Source organism: Plasmodium malariae, assembly GCF_900090045.1.
Source record: "Plasmodium malariae genome assembly, chromosome: 14".
Lineage (NCBI taxonomy): Eukaryota > Apicomplexa > Aconoidasida > Haemosporida > Plasmodiidae > Plasmodium > Plasmodium malariae.
In genome coordinates this window covers 3,130,033-3,153,872 of record NC_041788.1, presented here as the reverse complement: position 1 = coordinate 3,153,872, position 23,840 = coordinate 3,130,033, and the positions used below count along the sequence as shown (strand labels likewise).

Genomic DNA, 23,840 nt, shown 5'->3' with positions numbered 1-23,840 from the left:
TCCACCATTTATGTGGTTTATTTTCTTTGAAGACAAAAGTTTTTTTGTTTTTCTTTTTTTTTTCATTTCACATTAGGGTGTGCGTTGCTTTTTAATTTCAATGTTTCTTCATTTTTTCTTCATTTTTTCTTCATTTTTTCTTCATTTTTTCTTTACTTTTTCTTTACTTTTTCTTTACTTTTTCATCATTTATTCATCACTTCTTGTTTATTAAAAATATGTCCTCGTATTTTTTCAATTTTTTTGTTTTCTTTTTTTTTTGCACACTTTGCATTTTTTACCTTTTACCATTTGCATTTTGCCTTCCTTATTTTACCCATTACAGTTTATTCCTTCGTTTTCAACTCTCACATATTACTCTTTTTTGTAAACGAATTGAGCTTCACATTTTTCGCTCGGTTCTTATTTTAAAAATAGTAAATTTTGTTGACTTATTTACCTGCACGAATATATTTTTACTAACTCATTTGTATATGTGCTTATGTATGTGTATATGTTTGTATAAATGGTATGAGCGCACTAGTTATTACCATTAGTATAACACACCTTTGTTGAACTAAGTATTCTGGTATAAGTGCACTTAAAGAAGAAAAAAAAAATTGAGTTATCATTTCTATTCTCGGAAAAAAATTATTCTTTTTTAATTTCCACTCGAAATGTTATAATTTTCACGTTATTTAAAATTTTAAATTCTCTTTTGTAATATTGCCAAAAAAAAAAAATTGTACTATAATACATGTACAATACATTACTTAATAATAAGAAATAATTTCAGTTACATCATATATATATATATATATTTTAACAACAATCGGGTTAATAGCTGCAATATTTGAATAAATATATTTCAAATTCTCTCTCAACCCATGGTTATGTTGTCAAGATGAAAATATGAGGAAAATTAAAATACGTTCTTGCATGTCGGCTGATATCGTTGTTTAACTGCTTAAAAATTCTTTCAAGATTTTTCAAAAACGAGCAGAGCATATATTACGACCGCAAACGCATGTATATTATAAACATACATACATAACTGTATCCATACATACCATATATACATGTACATATAATATATAAATATATATAAATAGCATATGTGCATAAATGTATGCATTACTAAGTCTATGTGAAAAAATACGTGAGCATGCGCTGAAACCTGTAAAGCTCTTACCACAGCCCCGTACGAACTATTTAAAATATGTAAAGTTTGCTTTGTGAAATATAACCTTAATTTTCCCTTGAAGGATCTAAAGTAAGCTTTAAAAAAATATAGCCAATGAAGAACAATTCATGCGGGGAGGGGGGGGGTTGGAAGGTTATAATGAAAAAAAAATGAGAGAGAAAAACATTAATAGTAAAACAAAAAGGTATTTATATTAGAAAAGCATAAATCAAAAAAAAAAAAAAAAAAAATATACGTATAAATATAAACATAAACATAAGTATCATAACACAATTATAGCAGCATTCCTATTATGAATAAAACTCTGTTCTAATATAACGCCGTCAGCTACGAAATACAAATGGAATTCGACAAATGCAATGTTATGTGTTGAGAAAAAAAAAAAAAAAAAAAAATATAGGAAAAGTTCACAAAACAGAAGTGCAAAGATTTCGCAAAACGAAATCTCAGAACAAAATTTGCAGAGTAGAATATTTTAAAAGGAAATCTTATACGAATTATTAACATTTTTGCAAAACAGTTTTCAAAAAGAATATCATGAGTAATAAAAAAAAAAAAAAAAAAAAATACTTATTTAGTTATATTTAGTCATTTCATTTTATCTTACTACATAGGATGAATACTGTGTCATATAAGAAAATAAAATTAACGGATGATGTGGTAAAAAAATTTGAGGTTTTAAGAGCCTTCAAGTACAAACAATCAATAACAAAAAACATATCATGGAGCTACAACGGGGAATTATTGTTAACATCCAATGCAAATGATTCAATAACAGTATATAGTTTAGTAAAAGGGAATAGTATAAAAACATTGCATAGCAAAAATTGTGGTGTTGATGTTGTAAGATTTTTAAGCAATACAAATGATGTTATAGTTTGCTCAACAAAGTCGAATAATTTAGAACATAAACAGTTTTTAAGATTTTGGGATGTCAAAGAAAATAAATATTTAAAATCGTTACCACAAAATGGTAATATATGTGAATTAAATGGAATTAATGTAAATCAAAATAAAAAATTAATGTTAGTTAATTCTGATGATGGTCATGTAAAATTATATTATTTTAATTGTGATACTCCATTAATTTTATATAAATCTGATTTTATGAGACCTGTTTCTTCTTTTGATAATGAAGGAGTTATATTTGCTGCATCATATGGAAAAAAAGAAATTCATTTTTATGATATATTAATGTATGACCGTGGTGAATATAATATTTTTAATTTAAAAAATAATATGAACAATGATGAGTTTATTACAAACCTTTTTTTTACTCCTAATAATAAATTCATTATTGTATCAACTAATGAAAATAATCATTTTAAAATTGATTCAATTACTGGTAATTTTATTTGTTCATATAAATATCCTGATAGTATATGTTCTGAACAAAGCAATTCAGATGATTTAATAAATAGCTATATGCACATGATAAAAAATAAAATAAAAAAAAAAGAAAGAAAAAATAAAGAAATGAAAAATACATTAACTTCATTTTTAACCCATAACAATACCTACGATCATTTACTAAATGGATCAAATAATGAGGATTTAAATTTAAATTCCACTTATGAACCTTCGAATTCATGTAATATCTTTATACCAACCATTTCGCCAGATGGGCAATATGTCATGTGCGGTAAGAGCTTATGCCAGCAAAAGCGTTTTATTATACGCATGTGTGTGTATATATGTGTGTGTATATATGTGTGTGTATATATGTGTGTATATATATGTGTGTATATATATGTGTGTATATATATGTGTGTGTATATATGTGTGTATATATATGTGTGTATATATATGTGTGTGTATATATGTGTGTATATATATGTGTGTATATATATGTGTGGATATGTACCTGCGTATTAGTTTGTTCCTACACAAAGGTTTAACTTTACGGTGTACCCATTTTAATGTAACTGCAAAATCATAAGCAGTCAACAAAATATTTGCTAATGTTGCATATGAGCGTAAAATAATTATTTATTTTAAGTTAAAAAAAGGAAAAATTAGCAAGCCTTTAATTATGATTATTTTTTGTAGCCTCTCTTATTACTCTTATGAAGTGTATAAATTATAACGTTCAATTTTTCGTATTTGTTTTTCATCTTCTTTTTTTTTTTGTTTTGCATAATTGTTCTTTTTATCATTTTTTGGGGCATATCAAACAGTCTCAATTTAATTTTATGAACGTTTTTTTTTTTTTTTTTAATTTATAAAAATAAAATTTTTAACATGATTTTATTTTATATATATATACCCTTTTTTTCCTTGTATTTTCAGGTTGGAAAGATTCAGGTATTCACGTTTGGAATGAAGAAGGAAATTATGTAACATCTTTATATGGCCATGAAGGTAGATCATAAATACACATTGTACGTTCTTTTAATAATTTTGTTCATACGAGAAGTTTGAAGAAATGTGCATTAAAATATGAACTAAGTAAAAAGAGATATATAGTTTCATCCCTACTATGAAATGCATCGTTATCAAAGGAATAATAGTACACATAATGAACATGATAACTTCTTATTTCAGGGCCCCCCAATAATGTGAGTTTCAATCCCAAGTGTTCCATACTGGCGTCAAGTAAGGAAAGCACAGATATAGGAAAATGTGCATTTTGAGTAGAGTTCAATAAGTATTTATAATGCAAAATTTTAATGAGTATTATTTATTTCACATTTCTGACGCAGTTATTTATTTTTCCAAATGTTAATACGAATTTTAATGTTTTATTTTTAATGTTTTTTTTTAATGTTTTTTTTTTAATTTTTTTTTTTTTTTATAGGCTGCTTAAATGTAGCTCTGTGGCAGCCATCAATATAACTGTCCTTTGCATTGGCCTTTAAACATCTCTTCTTTTTTTTTAAGTAATTCTTTTTTATCACAAGGGAGTGATGAAGTCACAAACAAACTGTGTACATTTAATTTTTGCAAAACGGTGTATGAATAACATAATTATGTTATTTGTGAGGGGTAAAAAAGAAAAACGCGCTTTTCCTAAATGCGTCCATTATTTGTATATATAACGTGTATGTTACGTATGCATCATGTGTATATGCATAAATATACATTCGTGAAACTCCTTTTCTAATTTGTTCGAAGGTGGGCAGCCATTCTGAGCTAATGATAAACCCCGGGTATTTTGTACCTCCGTATTCTCTCCCCCCTCCAAACCACTTTAACTATGGCATGAATAGGTGCGCTTTTTTTTAGAACAAATTAATATTTAAAAGTTATCTATAAAAAAAAAAAATGTCAAAGTGCATTTTTAAATATATTTCAAATTTGAATGAATAAAAACAAAGACAAAAAGGACGAAAAAGATGAAAAAGACAAAACAGGAAAAAATGATTAAGGACAAAACACACAAAAAAAATTTTTTACGCCTTGCCTGTAGTTTTGACCATTCTGTATATTTCCCATTTATGTCTAATTTTAATTGAGATGTTATTTAATAAGGTAACTCATTAAGTTTGTGATTTAATTTTTCCTTCCTTTTTTCAATTCTTCTCCAATACAGTGATGCCATTGATATAGTGTTCCATTTTTATTAATTTATTTATCTTTTCGCGTATCTATTTATTCATTGATCTATTATTTATTTACCTGTTTATCTGTTTACCTGTGTATTTATTTTTATTTTATTTTTTTTTTTTTTTATGTTTGCTAATATCTGATCAACTGCACTTTTTCTAACTTTTTTACGTTTTAAGTTCGATTTTCACCTTTATCGTCTTCACTGTTGCTTTTGTTCATTGTACACAAAGATGCCCCCTCCTTTTGCGTAGTTTCAAAGGAGTACTCATTGAGTAACCAGTGGATAAACGCCTCTGCCTTTTTGTTGCACAGTTGATCTTTCATTATGCTTTCCAATTTAACGGTTATATGTTCATTATTCATATCTTTATCAAAGTTAAACATGGACTTATCGATTTTATTAAAAAGCAGTATATCATCATTAGAATGGTTCACACATTCTTGCACTTTTTTCAAAAACGTTTCTTTATTATTATTCAATAAAATATAAGCTTCTTCGTTTTCAACTATGTCTTTAGTATATTCATCTTGTAAATAAAATATATTCTTAATATATAAAAACAAGAGAGACATATAATGAGAACTTGGTTCCCAATTATTTAGTTGTGTACCCAAATTTAATTTCCCTGTTTGTGGATTTATTAAAGGATGAAAAACAGGAGTTAAGAAATATACCTCTGGAATAGTATGTGGATAATTTTCACCTAATCTTATTTGTATTTTAAATTTTCCTTTTTTATATATTGTCGAATATAAAATAATAAACACATCCCAGATGAATAAATCATCATGTTGTGGTAAACAGTAAAAACTTTTTGGAATTTCATTCATGAGAAATGAATATTCTGTCAATATAGAATATTTGTGTACATTATTATGTATCTCACTTAAGTAACCATCTATAACTTCTTGTTCTAGGGTTGACTGAGCTAAAAGTTCAGGATTCAAAGGTAATATTGTTCGTCCCAACCGCTGTGGAATTAGAGTATATTCTTTATTCTTAAATCGTATATTGTCTAAATTTTCCATGTTGTCCATACTTCCCATGTTGTCCATACTTCCCATGTTGTCCATACTTCCCATGTTGTCCATACTTCCCATGTTGTCCATACTTTCCATGTTGTTCACTCTTTCCGTATTGTTCACTCTTTCCGTATTGTTAGCACTGATACCACTGTCAATTCTATCAACGCTGTTCATATTAGCAATACTGTTTGTGTTAGCAGCACTGTTCTCATTAGCAACACTGTTCACTTTTTCAATGTCTGTCATATACTCACTGTTCCTCATTTCACCAATTCTTCTTCTACCCTTTTTCAGTTCATTCACCTCCTCATTTTCATCATATGCATATTTCGGAAAATATGCAAAGGTTTTTCCAACTAGTAATTTACTCACCCCTTCTTCTTCTGGGATTCGAACATTATCATACCACATCTTTGTATCGTATTTTTTTTTATTTCCTAATTACAATATAGGCATCACAAATCATAAAATGTATAGCGCATTGCTTGAATTTAACTGCCTTTAGTATATTATGCAGCTTTTTCCTTTTCCCTCGTAAAAAAATATGCATAAAAAATACTTGTTATGTTATACCTTTTACGAAATGCTGAATGTGAGAAAAAAAAAAAAAAATAAAATAAAATAAGCTACTTTTTTCTTGTAATTTTTTTGCCTATTACAATTATATATATTGGGGTATTGTTTTTTGCATCATTTTTGAAGCGAATAAATGGGAGTTCGTTAAAACAAGAAAACGGATAGCATGTGTGTACAAACATACATTTGTAATATATATGTGTGTGCATATCTGTATATGAGTATTTATAGTGCGCGCTCATTTTGGTATGTACGTAAGAGCATTGTATGTGCGCGTTGATGTGAACATACATATGACTGTTAGTGAAATAACATATACACATATCCAGAGAAGAAAATATATCAAAACAACACATTACACAATTGGACAAAATAATATATCACAGTATAACATAATTTTTTTTTTTTTTTACCTTTTTAAATTCCTACATTGCACATAAAATTCTTCTTACAAGTACATGTAAATCTTCTCTTCATCGTTCAACCAATTTTCTCTTATTTTTTTTCTTTTTCTTTTCGCTTCGTAAAAGGGACAAAAAGTTAGTTCTTCACACACCGGCAAACAACAAAAAGGTAAAGTGGTAAAAATGAAAGGCGTAAAAATGGCAGATCAAAAAGTGTAAAAATAAAAATGATAAAGCAAAGGTGGAAAAACTGAATAATCAAAACGAATAACCAAACGCATGACCAAGCGAAATAACGAAACACATGATTAAACGCATGACCAAGAGAATAGCCAACGTGAATAAATTTCTACACCTAAAATAACTACATTAAAAATAATAACCCTCCTTTTTAGCATTTATAATTTTCTGCAAAAATCATCTACCGTATTTTACCATTCGAACAACGAAAAAAAAAATATTTTTTTTTTATTTTAAAATATTCATCTAATTTATTATATCATTTAATACTATAATAAAAAATAATATTTTTAAAAGCTAACTTTGTGATTTGTTCAAAACATGATTATGATTTCTAATTTTGAAAAGATAAATATAAGGAATTGAGGAAAATAACACCAATTTTTTTTTTATTAATCTTTCTGCTTCCTCACATAACCAATAAAAAAATGCGTTTAAACGTAAGTTCCAAAAAAAAAAAAATATATATATATATATAAATGAAATAAAAATGAAATAAAAATGAAATAAAAATAAATAAAATAAAATAAAATAAAATAAAACAAAATTACTGATTTTAAAAGTTGTTCAGACAATAGACTAAATGCACACTTTTGGAACAGAGTGTTATTTCCTACCTTCAAACAACTTTATAAATAATTTCTATTTTGTTAAGATTTTTTTTCGAACCAAATTATTACATATTACATCACATTTTGAAGTATTTTAATTGTTAACAAAAGCGAATATATTACAGCAAAAAAAAAAAAAAAAAAAAAGGAGAGAAAAAGAAAAAGAAAAAAAGAAAAAGAAAAAAAAAAAAAGAAAAACCAGAAAAGGAAAAACCAAAAAAGGAAAAACTAAGGAAAAAACCAAAAGAACAAATTTATCAATTCCCATTTTTGCGATAAACTTACGTTTGCTGCGTGTCTAAATGTGAACAAAAGAATAACTCATCGGAAGTGCAAAAAATAAGACAAGGTAAAATGGAATACCATTGAATAATTTTGTTTCGGAAGTGCACTTACCAAATAAACTTACTGCCTTTTCCTATTAAAGGATGTAGTTTTTCTCTAGAGCTTTTAAAAAAAATTAAAAGAAATTTCATAGCATCTGATATATATATATATTAACCATTTTGCGGTGGGTGTTAAGTTTTTAGTGTTCTTTCCTTTTCTTTAACACATGCACACCCAAACACCCACATACTAGTATGTACGCTTTTATTATTAGCTATACATTATTAATCCTGTTATAAAATCTTTTTATTTGTATACACCCTTCTTAATTAAAAGCGTTCTTTCAATTATGTCGTTAATGTTTTTCTCTTTTCATATTGTTATGCATAAAATAACTCATAAAGTTTACATGAAGCATAATAATCACGATAATGTAATAAAGGAATAAAAAAAAAAAAATCATGTTAAATATTGTACAAAAAGTATAATTCTACTTACATATAAAACTGTCTTAAATGAGAGTTATAATAATACGTATAAATATATCTTATAAAAACCATTCATTCATATATACAATCAGATACGTATATATATACATATATTTTTCTCTCCTGTGTACACATTCTTTGCATACTTCTTACATAACTACTACTACTACTATCACTACTACATTTATCATATATTCTCTCAAATTTTTTCTATTGCATATAAAACTTATTGCATTAAGTTGTTTGTTTCTTCTATTCATTTTTATTTTCTTAAACCTATTCTTTTTGCAATCATATTGTAAAAAAAATTCTTAAAACATTTTTATCTTTTCTTGTGCAATTCATTACATACAATTGAACATGTTATACTACTATATAAGTGTGTATGTATATATTAATTGTCCTTTATGCAAATAAAAAAAAAAGGGCGAAAAAAAAAAAAAAAAACCGGAAAAATATTTGCATGCAATATATTGTATAATATATATATCAATCTACCCATATCTTTATATATATATGCATATACATACATATATATATATATCAATATATATATATATAAATATATATATAATATTAGGTATATTTCATATATATACTACTACTACTACTACTACTACTACTGCGTGCGTGTATATGTGTGTATTTGCGTATTAGCAAAATAATATATATGTTAAAAAAACTATATATTTTTTTTCTTTTTAATTAATCAAAAAATATATAAAATATAATTAACAGCATAGCACATTCATTTGTTCATATCATGATACACAACATTTCTTGGGAGAAAAAACTTACATAAAGCTGTAAAATGATATTCATACATATATATATATATATAATATATAATATATAATGCTGTCTTCCTTTTTTTTGCTTTTTCTTAAACAAAGTAATTAACTGCAAGCGAGTGAGCAGACTCAACCGTTATGAGTTATACAATTAGTTGTCGTTAATATTTTCAAACTCCTTCTTTGCATCCTTATTTTTCTTCGTATTCTCCTTATTCATTCTTTCTTTTCATCTCATTTTATTAACTTTTTATTATATATTTTTTTTTTTGTTTGCTATTTTGCTGTTTTGTTGTTTTGAATTTTTTTTTTTTTTTTTTTTGTACTATTTTGTGAATATATAGTTTTGTAAATAACATTATTATATATATATGTATATATGATGTATAAAAAAGGTGACTTATTTTTTTTTTTTTTTTTTTTTTTTTTTTTTTGCTTTGCATAAAACTCAAGCACCATGTATACGTATATGATCAACTGCGCAAATTCCTTCTCGTATTAAGAAATCTTTAACGTTACTTCTTTTATCACCCTGAAGTTGAATAATTGAACCATGTTCAATATCTTCTATTATTGTTCCATTACAATTAAATTCCTAAACAAAACAAAAAAAAAAAAAAAAGAGTGAATACATATACTGTTAGAAAATGTTCATAATTTTTAGTTACGTATACAGGAGCAGACGCTTTTGCACACAGTACGTAAATTGCAAGCATCCCAAAATATATAATATGTATATTACAATGTATGTATATATATATATAATATATATATATATATATATATATATTTATATATTTATGCAATTTTGCACACGTATTTTATTACTACATATATACACGTAACACACAATGATGTAGGCTCAAATACGAAGTAAAATAAATGAACGAAAATGTGTACACATATATGTACATATTCGCATAACAATATTATAAATACATATGTATAAACGTGAAATGCAAAAATTTCGCATATTATTAAATTATTATTACCTTTTTTAAGGCTCTGACCATCTTTTTCAAGTCATACGTTTTTCCTAATCCTTGTACTGTAGTAACACTTTTTCGACCATTTCTTTGTTGATTTCTAATATCTGTAATAAAAAAAAAATAAATCGTTACAACATGTAAATAGTTTCACATATAATATATGTAAAATGGTAGCATATACCACACGATGTGAAAAGGCTTTAAATGATGCAAACTAAGCACTAATCAATTTGTACTCATTTTTCTTTTTTCTATAACACATATTATAATTGTACTTAACAAATTATAAAGTAAAATTCATATAAATCACATTCCAAATAAAAAAAAAAAAATTCTCATAATCATACTTAAAAATGCGCAATTAAAGCAGTAACGCCAAATTTCGCGTGCTTCAAAACTTCCACAATGCAATGTACGTATATATATATATTATATATATATATATATATATATATATTACATTTATGTACATTATATATATACATAAATATATAACAATAAATATTTATACATATATATATGTATGTATAATAATATATGTATATATTTGATAAGTACGTATATACAGTTACTATAACTACTGAAGCAATAATATACTAAACTACATATATATTATATTACATAGAAAAGCTAAGAAACATATATGGAGCACTTACGTATTAAATTCGTCGTGTTGGATTTACCATTCCCCTTATCGACAATATTTTCATTTGTAAAGGGGTCATTAATACCAAGATTCTGTATAGCGAGGTTCATCAAGCTTTAATTAAGACGATTAAAAAATATAATTTTTTTTTTTTTTTTAAATAAGAATTTTTCAAGAAGAAAAAATACAAAAAGTTCAGCAGATCTGATAAATATTTTATATTTTGTTATAATCTTTTTTTTTATAATTTTTTTGAAAAAAAAAAAAAAAAAAACAGTATAAGAATGTACGTTATTATGTTATAAATCTATATATATATATATGTATATATACAATAAATGTTATATTAATATTATTCAGTTTTATTATTATATATATAATTAGATATATATATATATATTTATTATATCTGAAAGAAGAAAAGTTTTGAAAATGATAAAATTATACGAGTAATAAAATTTTAACGAATGCGATAATTATTCATTTAAAAATTCTTTTATTTTTTAAAATAAAATTATATAATTTATTTTTTGAATAAAATATTTTTATTCATCTATAAATTTTTTCAATTTAGCTTTTTTGTTTTTAAAATTAAAAATTTTTTTTTTTTAAATTAAATGAATAATTCATTAATTCTTTTTTTTTTTTAATTCTGTATATATATTGTTAATCGAATTTTTTTTTTTTTTTTTTATAACTTTATATACATATATATGTACATATGAATGAATTAAAATTTTTTTTTGCATGCTCGATGGTCGACAAAAAAAAAAAAAAAAAAAAATTGCGAACTGCAATTGCAAATTGCAAAATTGCTGCTTAAATTTTCTTTTTATAGCATGTCATATAAAAAAAAAAAAAAAAATTGGAGTTAATGCGTATGTAATTTTATATATAAATTAGTAAAATATATATAACAATAAATTAATATTATAAATACTATAACAATATATATGTAATATACATGTAAACTTATATATATAATATACATATAATATTATAGTAACATTTTACGAATATATTATATATATATATTATATACATATATATATATATATATATATATATATATGTTATGACAAAATATATATATTTTTTATATGTAAACATATATTTGTACTTACTATATATTTTTATGCGTATTGCTCTATTTTTATACATGAGTATAAATACCATTTAAATTGTTTTAATTGAACAAAATATTATTTTTAAAAATTATCATTTTATTAATTTCTTGTTTAATTTTAAGTATTTGTAAATGAGAAATTTTTTAATGCATTAATTAGAAGTGCTATTTTTTTTTTTTTTAATATACTTTTATGTACATATATAATATATTATGAACATGTACTTTCTGTATTTATTTTTTTATATACATTTTAGTGTATATACATATATATAACATATAATATATTTTTAAATAAATACCTCATCAATTATGCACACAAAAAAATATAACGAAAAATACTTGTACATATATATATATATATATGTTTATTTGTTATTCAATTTTGAGTTATAATTGGAAGTTTAAAAATTTACCTTTTTGCGCAGAACACTTAAAAGAAAAAAATACATTCAAATTTGTAGTTTTAGTTTTTCTTTTTTTTTTTACAGAATTATAGTAGCATGTGCAGTTTAAGTAAAAATACATACAAAAATTAAAATTTTTATATTTTTTTATGCTCTTTGTATGTATATTTATATATATATATATATGTATATATAAACATTTCGTAAGGCACATAAAGCTCAACTGCAAGAAAAAATATGAGTAGGTCAAAAAATGGAAAAAAAAAAAAAAAAAATCATATATGTAATATGTATGTTTGTACATAAATAGCCAATTTAAAATTCTGCAATAATTTATTTAAATTTATTTAGCTAGAATAAATAAAAAAAATACTATGTTATGTAGTTATGTAGCTTGAAAATATACAATATGATATATGAAATAGCAAATTATGTATCACAAAGGGGTATGCGATAAATACACGCAAATTTGTTTAATATATATATATTTATTATGCTGTTCTTTATAACGGAACATGTATTTTTTTGTTTTTGTAAGAATTCTTTTCTGCACATATTGCTTGCAAAGATATACAACAAAACTGTTTTGCTTTTTATGTTCATATATATTATAGGCATAAGCCATTGGTAGTAAGGTATATTTTCTGTAATACTGTATAAACTAAACGAAAAAATTTTCTGTTCTTCATTTGTGTCTTTTAATGATTAATTGATAAAAAAAAAAATTTCAACAACCATAGAGTGAATTTTTTTTTTTTTTTTTTCCAATAAAAAAGCTTTAACAGTTCGGTTGCATTACAGTAAAAGACAGGAAAAAAATATTAAGCAATCAAATGATATATTATATGAAAATATAAACATACACAGTACTATATAGCCGTACGTGTTAATAAAAATATTATATATTTGTATGTTTTATAAAGCCTATTAATTCTGTAAATATTAAAGTTCATTTTAATTTTTAAAAGCAAAACGTTTTTTATATATCTCGTACAAGATATTATTATGTAGTATTTATTCTTTTTCCTTTTTTTGTTTTTTTTTCGTTCTTATATATGCTGTCTTAAAGGGTATGGATTTAAATTACAAAATGTAATATAAAAATAAGAGTATAAGTCTTTTTCATATATTTCATAATTTAAGAATATATCTTGTTCACTTGTTAAGTAATAACGAAAAAAAAAAGTCTAATATGTTTCAACTTATTGTTCAACTAGAAAGAATGTTTTGCAACATTAAAAATGTGCTATATGTATGTGTACGCATATATATATGTGTATGTTCCTCAAATTATATTATGCTATAATATAGCAAATCGTTCAAACAGCTAAAATCGCTGAACCATTTCAACACTTCCATAATTTTCTCCGTACCGTACTCTAGGTGTTCTTAAATCTAGTGTATAAAATGATACGGTGTTACAAAAAACTAAAAATGTTCCTTTGTTATAATAACCATAACATGCAAGTTGCTATTAGGCCCTATTTTAAAATGTACATAGGTATATTTATATACTGGATACATCAGTAGATCCCTGTACACGTAAAGTACAAATAACAAAAGTTAGTTCTTTCAACTTAAAACGAAAAATTACAACAAAAAAATACTTATAAAATTAAAAATATACACATGTAAATAGCATAACAATTATTAAAAAATCAAAAAAAAAAAAAAAATCTATTAAACACAACAAATTTAATTCAGTGTGTAAAAAAAATACAAAACATTTACTTAACAGTTCAAAAGTTAAAAAAAAAAGGAAAAAAAAAAGGAAAACAAAATATAACTACACATAACTAAATATAACTAAACATAACGAAGCATAACGAAGCATAACGAAGCATAACGAAGCATAACGAAGCATAACGAAGCATAACGAAACATAACAAAACAAAATAAAACATAACAAAACATAACAAAACAAATCAAAGATTACTACAAAATTATGCCTTTTTTTATTTATATAAATTTTTTTTTTTTTTTTAAACTCTTTATGCAAAGGAATGTAACGATAAACTAATGCAAGACTCCAAATATTTTTTTAATGAGCATACATACTGAAATCATGCGCATTACTATTGTATTTATTTATAAAATGTGAAAGTAATAAAATATAAAATTTATTCTCAAAACAATTATATATAAAAGCTAGAGAGTTTTGTTTGCAACGATTGAAAAAGAAATAAATTACGAGTTTTTTAATGCATGTTTTTTTTTTTTTTTTTCTTTTTTAATTTCCTGTCGCATTTTCAACCCCAATACATATTCATTATTTTTGTAGTGCTAAGAATTGTTCATTCTTTTTTTTAAAATGAGATTTTGGTTCTGTAAAAAGAAAAATAGTTCTGAATGCATTGATGACAAAAAAAAGAAAAACGTAAGTCTTCTTTTATTTGTATGCACACGTATATATATAAACATACGTATATATATATATATATATATATATATATATATATGAACATATGTACATATATATACATTTACAAGTATATATATATAAGTTCTTGTGATTTTCCAAATTTCACTATCATTTTTGTGTTTGCTTTTACCTTTATTCACCTAGGATGATGTATACAAAGCTATTTTAAAAAACAGAGAAGCAATTGATGCTTTAGAAAAGAAGCAGGTGCAAGTCGAAAAAAAAATTAAGGTAATCATGAAAATATATAAGGGAAAAAACGATAAAAAAGAAGAAAACAATAATAACAATTACAATAATAATAATAATAATAATAAAATAATGTGCTAATGCCTTGCATATCTTAGCATTAATATGTACATTTTTCTCGCGCATCCAAAAAAATATAAATATATAATATTTGATTGAAAGCTAATTAAAATTTTCCTACTTTTTTATTTGATCAATGAATGTACAATGAAGAAAATATTTTATGCATTTTGTTGTTTTCCTCGTTAATCCTTTTAGCAATTGGAAATTGAAGCAAAGCAGAAAGTAGAACAAAATCAAATGAACAATGCGAAAATATTACTGAAAAGAAAAAAATTATATGAACAAGAAATAGAAAACATCCTAAATAATAAATTAACTCTAGAAGACAATATGATAAACTTAGAAAATATGCATTTACATAAAATTGCTGTTAATGCGTTATCATATGCAGCCAATACCCACAAAAAATTTAACAATGAAATGTATGCAAAATATGTTACTAAGAAATATTTGTATTCTGTTATGCATTTTGTTATCCATGATACGTGATTATGCGCATACATATATGGATACATATATACATATATAAATACGTATATGGATATTTATATACATACATATATACATACGTATATGGATACTTATATACATACATATATACATACGTATATGGATACTTATATAGATACGTATATAGGTACATAAACAAATTATTACATGTGTATATGTGTGCACAGCGTGTACTTAAATAAATATGTGCATGTATAGAGAAACAAAACCAAGAAATTCAAAACAAAGCGGCATATATGTAGACAACAATTGAAACAATATATGAGAAAAACAAATAAAAAATTACGAGCATATTAATGAATGACATTATTTATATATATGATTTTATGAGAGTATTTAGTGATACATTTTTCCTCCACATATTATATTGAGACAAAATGGATCATATAAGATTTTATTTTTGGAAAATATATAAATTAACTGTGTTATTATTTGTTTTTAAATTTTTATTTATATATATTTTTTAATAATTACAGAAATACTCAAAAAGTAGAAAAAATTATAGACACTATACAAGAGAACAAAGATATTCAAGAAGAAATAAATCAAGTCCTAAGTTTCAACTTATTAAATAACGTGGATGATGTAATTATCTTTAAAAAAAATTATGAGCAACTTTTTCTTTTTATTTTTTTATATTTTGTTATATTTTTCTTTTATTTTGCTCGTATTTTGCTTATATTTTGTTTTATTTTGTTTCATTTTGTTTTATTTTATTTTTGAGTTAATGAAATGCCCATAAGGGAGGTAGCTAATTTACATGTTAACCACATTTTTTATTTCATTATCATTTCCAATATTATTTTCGATATTGTTGTAACTGTTACCATAGGATGAAATAGACAAAGAACTTAATTTACTAAAGGAACAAAGCTTGGAAGAAAAACTCAGTAACTTACTTTTAACTTACTGTGCAATAATATATATTGTTTATTCATGAAACATATTTTATTTAATTTTTTTTTTTTTTTTATTAGGTGCCAAAGTTAATAAAATACCAGAAATGCCAAAAGGTATGGATGAAAATTTGTTCACCTCTCTGGACTTCTCCTCACAACACTACTCCCCTCTTCATAACACCAACTCTCTACTGCACTTTTTTTTTTTTTTTTTTTTTTTTTTATTTATAATCGTATATTATTAACGTATTTTACAAATGTACACGTAATTTTTCATTTACAGACAAGGAAGTTTTGCAAGTGAAAAGCAGTGAAGAAGTAAGGGTATCAAAAAACAACGAAGAGGTAAAATAAATAATTTGTCAAAAGTGCTAATTTGTGAATTCAACAATTTGCAAATTAGCGAATTAGTGCGTTTTTGTCTGTACGAATTGGCGTATACAATTATATGCGCGCAAATCTATGTGCTCAAACCTGGGTGTGTAAACTTGGGTGTGTAAACTTGGGTGTGTAAACTTGGGTGTGTAAACCTGGGTGTGCAAACCTAGGTGTGTAAACCTGGGTGTACAAATCTGCGTATACATATCTTTGTATACAAATATTTCCGCACGTATATGTTCATTTGTATATACAGCTATGTTTACATATATATATGGTTATATATTTGTTTGTCATAAGTCCATTATGGAAAAGAGATACCTCCATTTTTATGTTTATTTTTAGTCTGATGACGAAGAATTAAAAGAGCTAATTGGAGAAATGACGTAACTTAAAATTTTTGCATTATTGAAGAATAATACATCGAACAATTTGATATTTTCTTTTTTTTTTTTTTTTTTTTTTTTGAAATATAAATAAACATAAATCTATATAATACAAAAAAAAAAAAAAAGTGTTATATAATAATTCGTATATTCACACACTTACTTCATGTGCATTTTCTTATAAGCCATATATATTAAAATAATTTTAATTAGTAGTTAGCCAACTCCTCCTTCCCTTTTTATTGTGCTACCACGTTATTCTTACATGAGCATTTCTCTCTGTAATTTTTCGTTTTGTTTTAACGTTTAATGTACAGTGTATAATGCGGAATTTATAATGTTTATTCTTTTTCTTTTTTATATATTTTCCCCTTTCTCGTTTTCTTTATCTTTTCTGTTCTTTTTTTTTTTTTTTTTTTTTATATATATGGGACAATAATTAAAATTTTTTTTTTTTTTTTTTGAAATTATTAGCCATATATTAAAACACATAATATTGTGCTTATTTTACCTGTTTGTATTTTGTTTGTTTTAAAAAATCATATGCATTGATTATACAAAAATGTTATTCGTACATCAAGAGGATGTTTTTCCGTCTACAGCGTACTCACATTTAAGTGTTTTCTTATTTATACTATTATTCTTCATACTAGCTCTCTGAGAAAGAATGCACATACGTAAAAAATAGAATAAAATAATATGATATAATAAAATATAATATAATATACCAAGTAAAGATAATTTTTTTATCATAAAACTTGTGTTTGCAAGTGTTGGAACGTTGAAGTGGACTAATCGAACATATTTGCGGTAAATTAAAAATAGCTCATTAGTTCACTTGGGTATTTATAAGTATGTGCTTATGTTTATTTACACATTTACACTCGAACAGCTGAGCAACCAAATCAGACACGACATCCGGTTACGAGTATTATTAATAAAAAAGTGGTTTACTAAAACTTTTATCCAGTGTGTAAAAAAAAATTAAAAATTTTGAATTATAAAAATGTAAAACAATAATGATCAATGTTTATGAAACGCTGGAATATCTCACTTAAATTTTTATGCTCTTCCGCACCTGTAAAGTATGGTTAATTTTTTTTTTTTTTTTCTTGTTACAGAAGTTGTAAAACAGTTGAACGGTTCAACTCGATTATAACAAGATGACGTAATCTTTATATCAAATTTGCATTATAAATAACCTCTTCCACTTGGCGAATTTCCTTTTGTACCTCTTTTTTAAAAACTCTGCATTCATACTTGATTTTAGACATAAGATCGATAATACAAAGCAGTATATTTTTTAATAACACTATTTCGTTTCTTTTAAAATAATAATGCAATTTCTGTGTATTTTTATTATCCTGATTTGTGAAAAATTCTTCATAATTTTTTACAATATTTTTTACTTCATGTATGTATATTCTTATTCCTTTTTCAATTTTTCTATTGACATCTTTACAGCTATCAATTATTTTTAGTTTATTAAATATGCAAAATAGTAATACAAGAATTTTTCTATTACCTTTAACTAGCTTTTCATACTCAAATAGTATGTTTTGTACATCATTATCGGCAAAATCATCTTTATTTTTGCTTGTTATCATTTTATAGTTTTCAAAATTTTCAGAGTCTAACAAATAAGAATCATAGTTGTTATAATTGTATAGTGAGAACATCGATGAAAAATCAATATTTTTTCTATCTGTATTTTTTTTTTTTTTTTTTTCTCTACTTTGACATTCGTCTTCTTCAATATTTTTTATAAAAATGTCAATAATTGTTGTTGAATCAATTGAATCCTTTTTTCTTAATTTTTTATTTATCTTTTCATTTTTATTCTTTACTTGTTCATATGATTTCTTATTTACTTTACTACACATTTCTTCATCTTCTTTTAAGGTATAATTATTATCATATCCTTTTTTATCGAAAAGATCAATATTGCTATTAAGACAAGTACTCTCGCAAAATTCGTTTGTACTTAACCCACTATCTATTTTTAATTTTTTCTTATATAAACTTGATGTCTCTGTTTCGCTGCTGTTTCCTGCTTCTCTCTTTTCATTTAAACTAAAAATTATAGGGGTTAATATTTTATTATTTTTATAAAGCATATGAATTTTTGTATTTCCCTTTACAATAGAAACGTTTTCATCGTGCAGAAGGGTAAGGTTTTCTGCATTTTTTAACAATTCCTCCTTATTTGCTGTTAATGGAATTTTACTTTTGTTTTCTTTAGATTTACTATTATCTTTTTGAAATCTATTTAATTTATTTTTATAAAATAGAAAAAAATTCTTTTTACTGGAGTTAGTCAAGTGTCCATTATTCCTTCCCGTCCCGTCGGAGCTCTTATCATTAGTGTTAATTGACTCTTTTGCCTTATTTGGAGTATTTGCCTCATTTGGCGTATTCGCCATATTTGATCTATTTTCCTTCTTTATACTATCTATGAATTTACTAATTTCTTTCCTAAAGCTTACATGTTCCTTCTCACACTGTTCTATTTCACGCTTTATGTTTATGGCATTCTCACTCCTTTTACTTTTCAAAAATGAGTGTTTATTCGTATTATCATCATAATAACAACATGTACTGCCAAATGACCGTGCTCTTGGCATTTTGACTTATAGCCAAAATAAATGTTTACACCTCTGGATTAATTTTGTTGACTTTTCAAAAAAAAAATAGACAAAATAAAAAAAAAAAGAACAGACAAAAAAGAGGATTGTTCTAATTATACCATTAATATTACACCTAATAATCCCAACACCTCCTACACATGATAGTATTTGCAAAAGTATATTTTTTTTTCTTTTTATGTTTGAAGTCAGTCATTCATTCGTTTTGCTCTGATAGGTTTTTTTATTGGTTCTTACCATAAGTTCTCGTAAATAGGCATACATTTACATGCATATATTTACATAAATATATGTACATATATATATATATATATATATATATATATATATATATATATATATATATATGTGCATAACATATGTACTTGCATGTGGGCATACCTGACTTATGTACTTTGGTATATTTATATTTGTGCAAACTTGAATATGCTTATTATTTTTTTTTTTTTTTGACGCTTCAATATTTAAAATACGCTTTATTAAATTTGTTAAATAAAGGCAGTTCGCTTAAAGCAGTATGCATATATACGAGTATACATATATTATGAGGAAAAAGCTCAATATATATACGTCTTTAATATATCATAATAGACTAAATTTAGGTATATAATAATTTATAAAGAAATTTTATTTATCCTACAATAATTATTAAAATGAGTCGAACATAATTCAAGATGTAAATTACATTATTTGATGTATTATTTTAAATAGAAAATCAAAAAAAAAAAAAAAAAAGGAAGATATATTTATATGATTGTGTATATTTTCTTTAATTTTAAACCATATATATAATGACTATTTAATTTTTAGAACCTTTTTTTTTGAAAAACTCTTTGGGCATTTATGTCATAGTAATTCATATATTCATAAAAATTTAAGATAAATTTCAAATAAATTTTGGGTATATCTTACATATATTTTAAATTTACCTTACATATATTTTAGATATACATTACATATATTTTAGATATACATTACATATGTTTTAGATATACCTTACATATATTTTAGATATACCTTACATATATTTTAGATATACCTTACATATATTTTAGATATACCTTACATATATTTTAGATATACCTTACATATATTTTAGATATATTTTTTGTATAATTATAAAAGATTAAAAAAAATTTGGTAAAAAAAGAAAAAATATTATAGAACAAATCTAAATTTGTGATACAAATAATCTAAGGAGTGAATGAAAAAGGCCAACAAAAATACGTTTTTCTTTTTATATATAAATTCAAGGAGTTATTCTTTTTATTTTATTCTACTTTATTTTGTTATATTTTTTTATTTTGTTATATTTTTTTATTTTTTTATTTTATTTGTTTGTTATTTTACTCATTATTTTATTTATCTGTCATTTTACTCATTATTTTATTTATCTGTCATTTTACTCATTATTTTAATTATCTGCTATTTTATTTGTTTGTTAGTTTACCTATTTGTTATTTTATTTATTTTCTTCAAATATGTTTGATTACATAACTGTTGATAGGAATAAAAATGTATGTAGAGTTTACTAACAAATTTCAGATCAACAATTCACCGCTTAAATTTGATAATTAACTAGAGAACTATATACAGAAATTGAATAACTCATAAATATATTAAATATTACCATGGATTAAAATTTATTTTTCAATTTTGTAATTTTTTTTTTTTTTGTTCTCTTCTCATTAAAAAGTTCGTTAATTAAAAATACTTGAACCTACAACATTCTAATTTATGCAACATCAATTTAAAAAAAAATGGAAACTTCTCAAATGCTCTCAGAAATGGCAAATAATAAAAACAAAAAAAAATTATTAGTTGTTTATGTTCCATATCTATCTATATAAATATATATTTTTTGTTTTTTTCCCCTGACAAAATTTAGCATTATTTCGCGGCTATAAGTTGAATCAGGTATGTATGTATATATATATATTTACATGTAGGATATAAGGAGACCATTAAATATGTCAATGTTGGAGAAAAATGCCCAACAATAACTTATAAAGCTATAAGAAAAAAAAAAAAAAAAAAAAAATATATATATATATATATATATATATATATATATTTACGTAACTGCAATATTTTTAGCGTTTATTTTTTAAAATTTTGCTAATAATTCAATTAAATTTTATACTTTTTAAAAAATATGGAAAAAATAAACCCTAACAAAAACTTGTTTTGTTTATACATCCCGTAAATTCATGCTTTTCGTGCACATGCAGGTTGAGCATATTCTCCAAGAAAAAAATAAAAAATGTCAAACGTAAACTGCCAAATGTTTATTATCATATATTTTTATTGTAATATGTTAACTGTCATATGTTAACTATCATGTGTTAACTGTCAAAAGTCAAATATGAGAAAATACAAAAATTAGAAATATGGACGTTATCAACTGTTCAAATCATTATTGACTATTACGATAAATAACAGTTACATAATTCGTCATCATAAATATACTTAATTATTTAAATGTCGTACGTACTATATTATCATATATAGTACAATTTAACATGTTTATCCATATCCATTAAACCTCATTTTGGTATATTCATATATATGTTAAAAACAAAATAAAAGGAACAACACAACTAAAAAAAAGATTATAGCGAAATAGATGAACCAAAAGAATAACTATAAAATAATGTACGGCAAAATGGACATAAATAATAAGCACATATCTATACACATCACACATATATAAGTACTTATATGGATAACCCAAAAGGTGTCAAATTAGTTAAATAAGAAGCTACACAAAATAATTATTCGCATGTAAGGTTAAACATGGGGAAAAAAAAAAAAAAAAAAAATTTTATACACCCATGATAAGGAAAAATATGAACATTCAGGAAATAAATTAAATAAATTATGGAAATATACTTTTTTTTTTATTATTCCCCTCATGCTTTACCTTACATGCAAATAATTATTTTGAACTTTTTCGCTTTTTTTTTTTTTTTTTATTTTATTTGGCTCCTGTCTAACTTCAGAAAAAGCTAGATTTTGGTGACCTTTATTTCGAGGCTTTAATTTATTATTAAAAAAATGAAAAATAAAATTTATATGTATGTATATATATAGCATAACCTGTTCAATACAGTAATTTAGTTGGACAAATACGTAACTTTTATTAAAGAAGAATTTTCTATTTTTATTGTTTATCTCTTATGAGTTTATTTTTGTTGTACACTTTTTCTTTTATTCGATCTTGCACTGTGTATTACCTATAATATCTGCCTTTTATTTTAGTAAAAAAATTTTTATAGCAGTTGATCTTGTAAAATATTCTTCTTCTTCACGTATAATTAAAAAAATGGGACGAAAGGAATATAACGAATTTATTATACCCAAGGACCAAATCAGTGCATTTCTAAATTCACCAAATATAATATATGACACTCCTGATTTTTTTGATAATTCTCTTATGCATGTGAAGCAAACAGGAAAGGATAGACTAAGATATCGCATTGAATACTTGAGGGTATAGTGCAAAATTTAAAATAAAGAGAATTAAAATAATGCCAATAAAAAAAATGCAAATGTAGCTTTTATTTTAGTTATCTAATGATACATTTTTTTTCCTTTTTTTTTTATATATAAATTTAATATTCCTGCTAATTAGGAATTATGATAAAAATATATTTCATTTTTATTCTTATTTTAATTTATTTTTTCATTTCTTTACTGAATTCTTTAGGATGGAACAGAAATATACTACAAGCGGAGGATAGGAGACTTTAAGAAGTATTTTTGTTGCTTCTAGCCTAATGGCCTGTTGTTTTATTTTATTTTATTTTATTTTTTTCAATTTTTGGTATTTTGGTGTATTACTGAACATTAGTATTACTGTTAAAATTCATGAACTGTCTAATTTTTTGTTTTTTATTTTTTTCCTGTTCTTTTTTCCATTTAT

The 23,840-nt window shown here is 23.9% G+C and overlaps 6 protein-coding genes across 6 annotated transcripts; 3 read left to right on the top strand and 3 right to left on the bottom strand.

The window, feature by feature from the left end:
• Positions 1–1,798: 1,798 nt before the first annotated feature.
• On the top strand, positions 1,799–4,018 carry WDR82 (WD repeat-containing protein 82, putative; the record flags this gene model as incomplete). Its single annotated transcript, XM_029008367.1, has 4 exons — positions 1,799–2,825; positions 3,473–3,544; positions 3,728–3,778; positions 3,981–4,018. 4 exons carry the CDS (start codon positions 1,799–1,801, stop codon positions 4,016–4,018), a joined length of 1,188 nt encoding a protein of 395 aa, XP_028864663.1.
• Positions 4,019–4,903: 885 nt separating this feature from the next.
• PmUG01_14076900 (ubiquitin-conjugating enzyme E2, putative) lies at positions 4,904–6,169 on the bottom strand (the record flags this gene model as incomplete). Its single annotated transcript, XM_029008365.1, has 1 exon — positions 4,904–6,169. One exon carries the CDS (start codon positions 6,167–6,169, stop codon positions 4,904–4,906), a length of 1,266 nt encoding a protein of 421 aa, XP_028864662.1.
• A 3,474-nt stretch (positions 6,170–9,643) lies between these two features.
• PmUG01_14076800 (translation initiation factor SUI1, putative) lies at positions 9,644–10,940 on the bottom strand (the record flags this gene model as incomplete). The annotated part of the gene is made up of 3 exons (XM_029008364.1): positions 9,644–9,790; positions 10,188–10,288; positions 10,841–10,940. The coding sequence occupies 3 exons, from the start codon at positions 10,938–10,940 to the stop codon at positions 9,644–9,646; spliced, it is 348 nt and encodes a 115-aa protein (XP_028864661.1).
• Positions 10,941–14,674: 3,734 nt separating this feature from the next.
• On the top strand, positions 14,675–17,274 carry SNF7 (vacuolar-sorting protein SNF7, putative; the record flags this gene model as incomplete). Its single annotated transcript, XM_029008363.1, has 8 exons — positions 14,675–14,740; positions 14,930–15,016; positions 15,293–15,519; positions 16,084–16,192; positions 16,440–16,497; positions 16,585–16,620; positions 16,790–16,851; positions 17,230–17,274. 8 exons carry the CDS (start codon positions 14,675–14,677, stop codon positions 17,272–17,274), a joined length of 690 nt encoding a protein of 229 aa, XP_028864660.1.
• A 1,171-nt stretch (positions 17,275–18,445) lies between these two features.
• PmUG01_14076600 (conserved Plasmodium protein, unknown function) lies at positions 18,446–19,894 on the bottom strand (the record flags this gene model as incomplete). The annotated part of the gene is made up of 1 exon (XM_029008362.1): positions 18,446–19,894. The coding sequence occupies one exon, from the start codon at positions 19,892–19,894 to the stop codon at positions 18,446–18,448; it is 1,449 nt and encodes a 482-aa protein (XP_028864659.1).
• A 3,346-nt stretch (positions 19,895–23,240) lies between these two features.
• PmUG01_14076500 (conserved Plasmodium protein, unknown function) lies at positions 23,241–23,690 on the top strand (the record flags this gene model as incomplete). Its single annotated transcript, XM_029008361.1, has 2 exons — positions 23,241–23,408; positions 23,625–23,690. The coding sequence occupies 2 exons, from the start codon at positions 23,241–23,243 to the stop codon at positions 23,688–23,690; spliced, it is 234 nt and encodes a 77-aa protein (XP_028864658.1).
• Between the last annotated feature and the right edge of the window lie 150 nt (positions 23,691–23,840).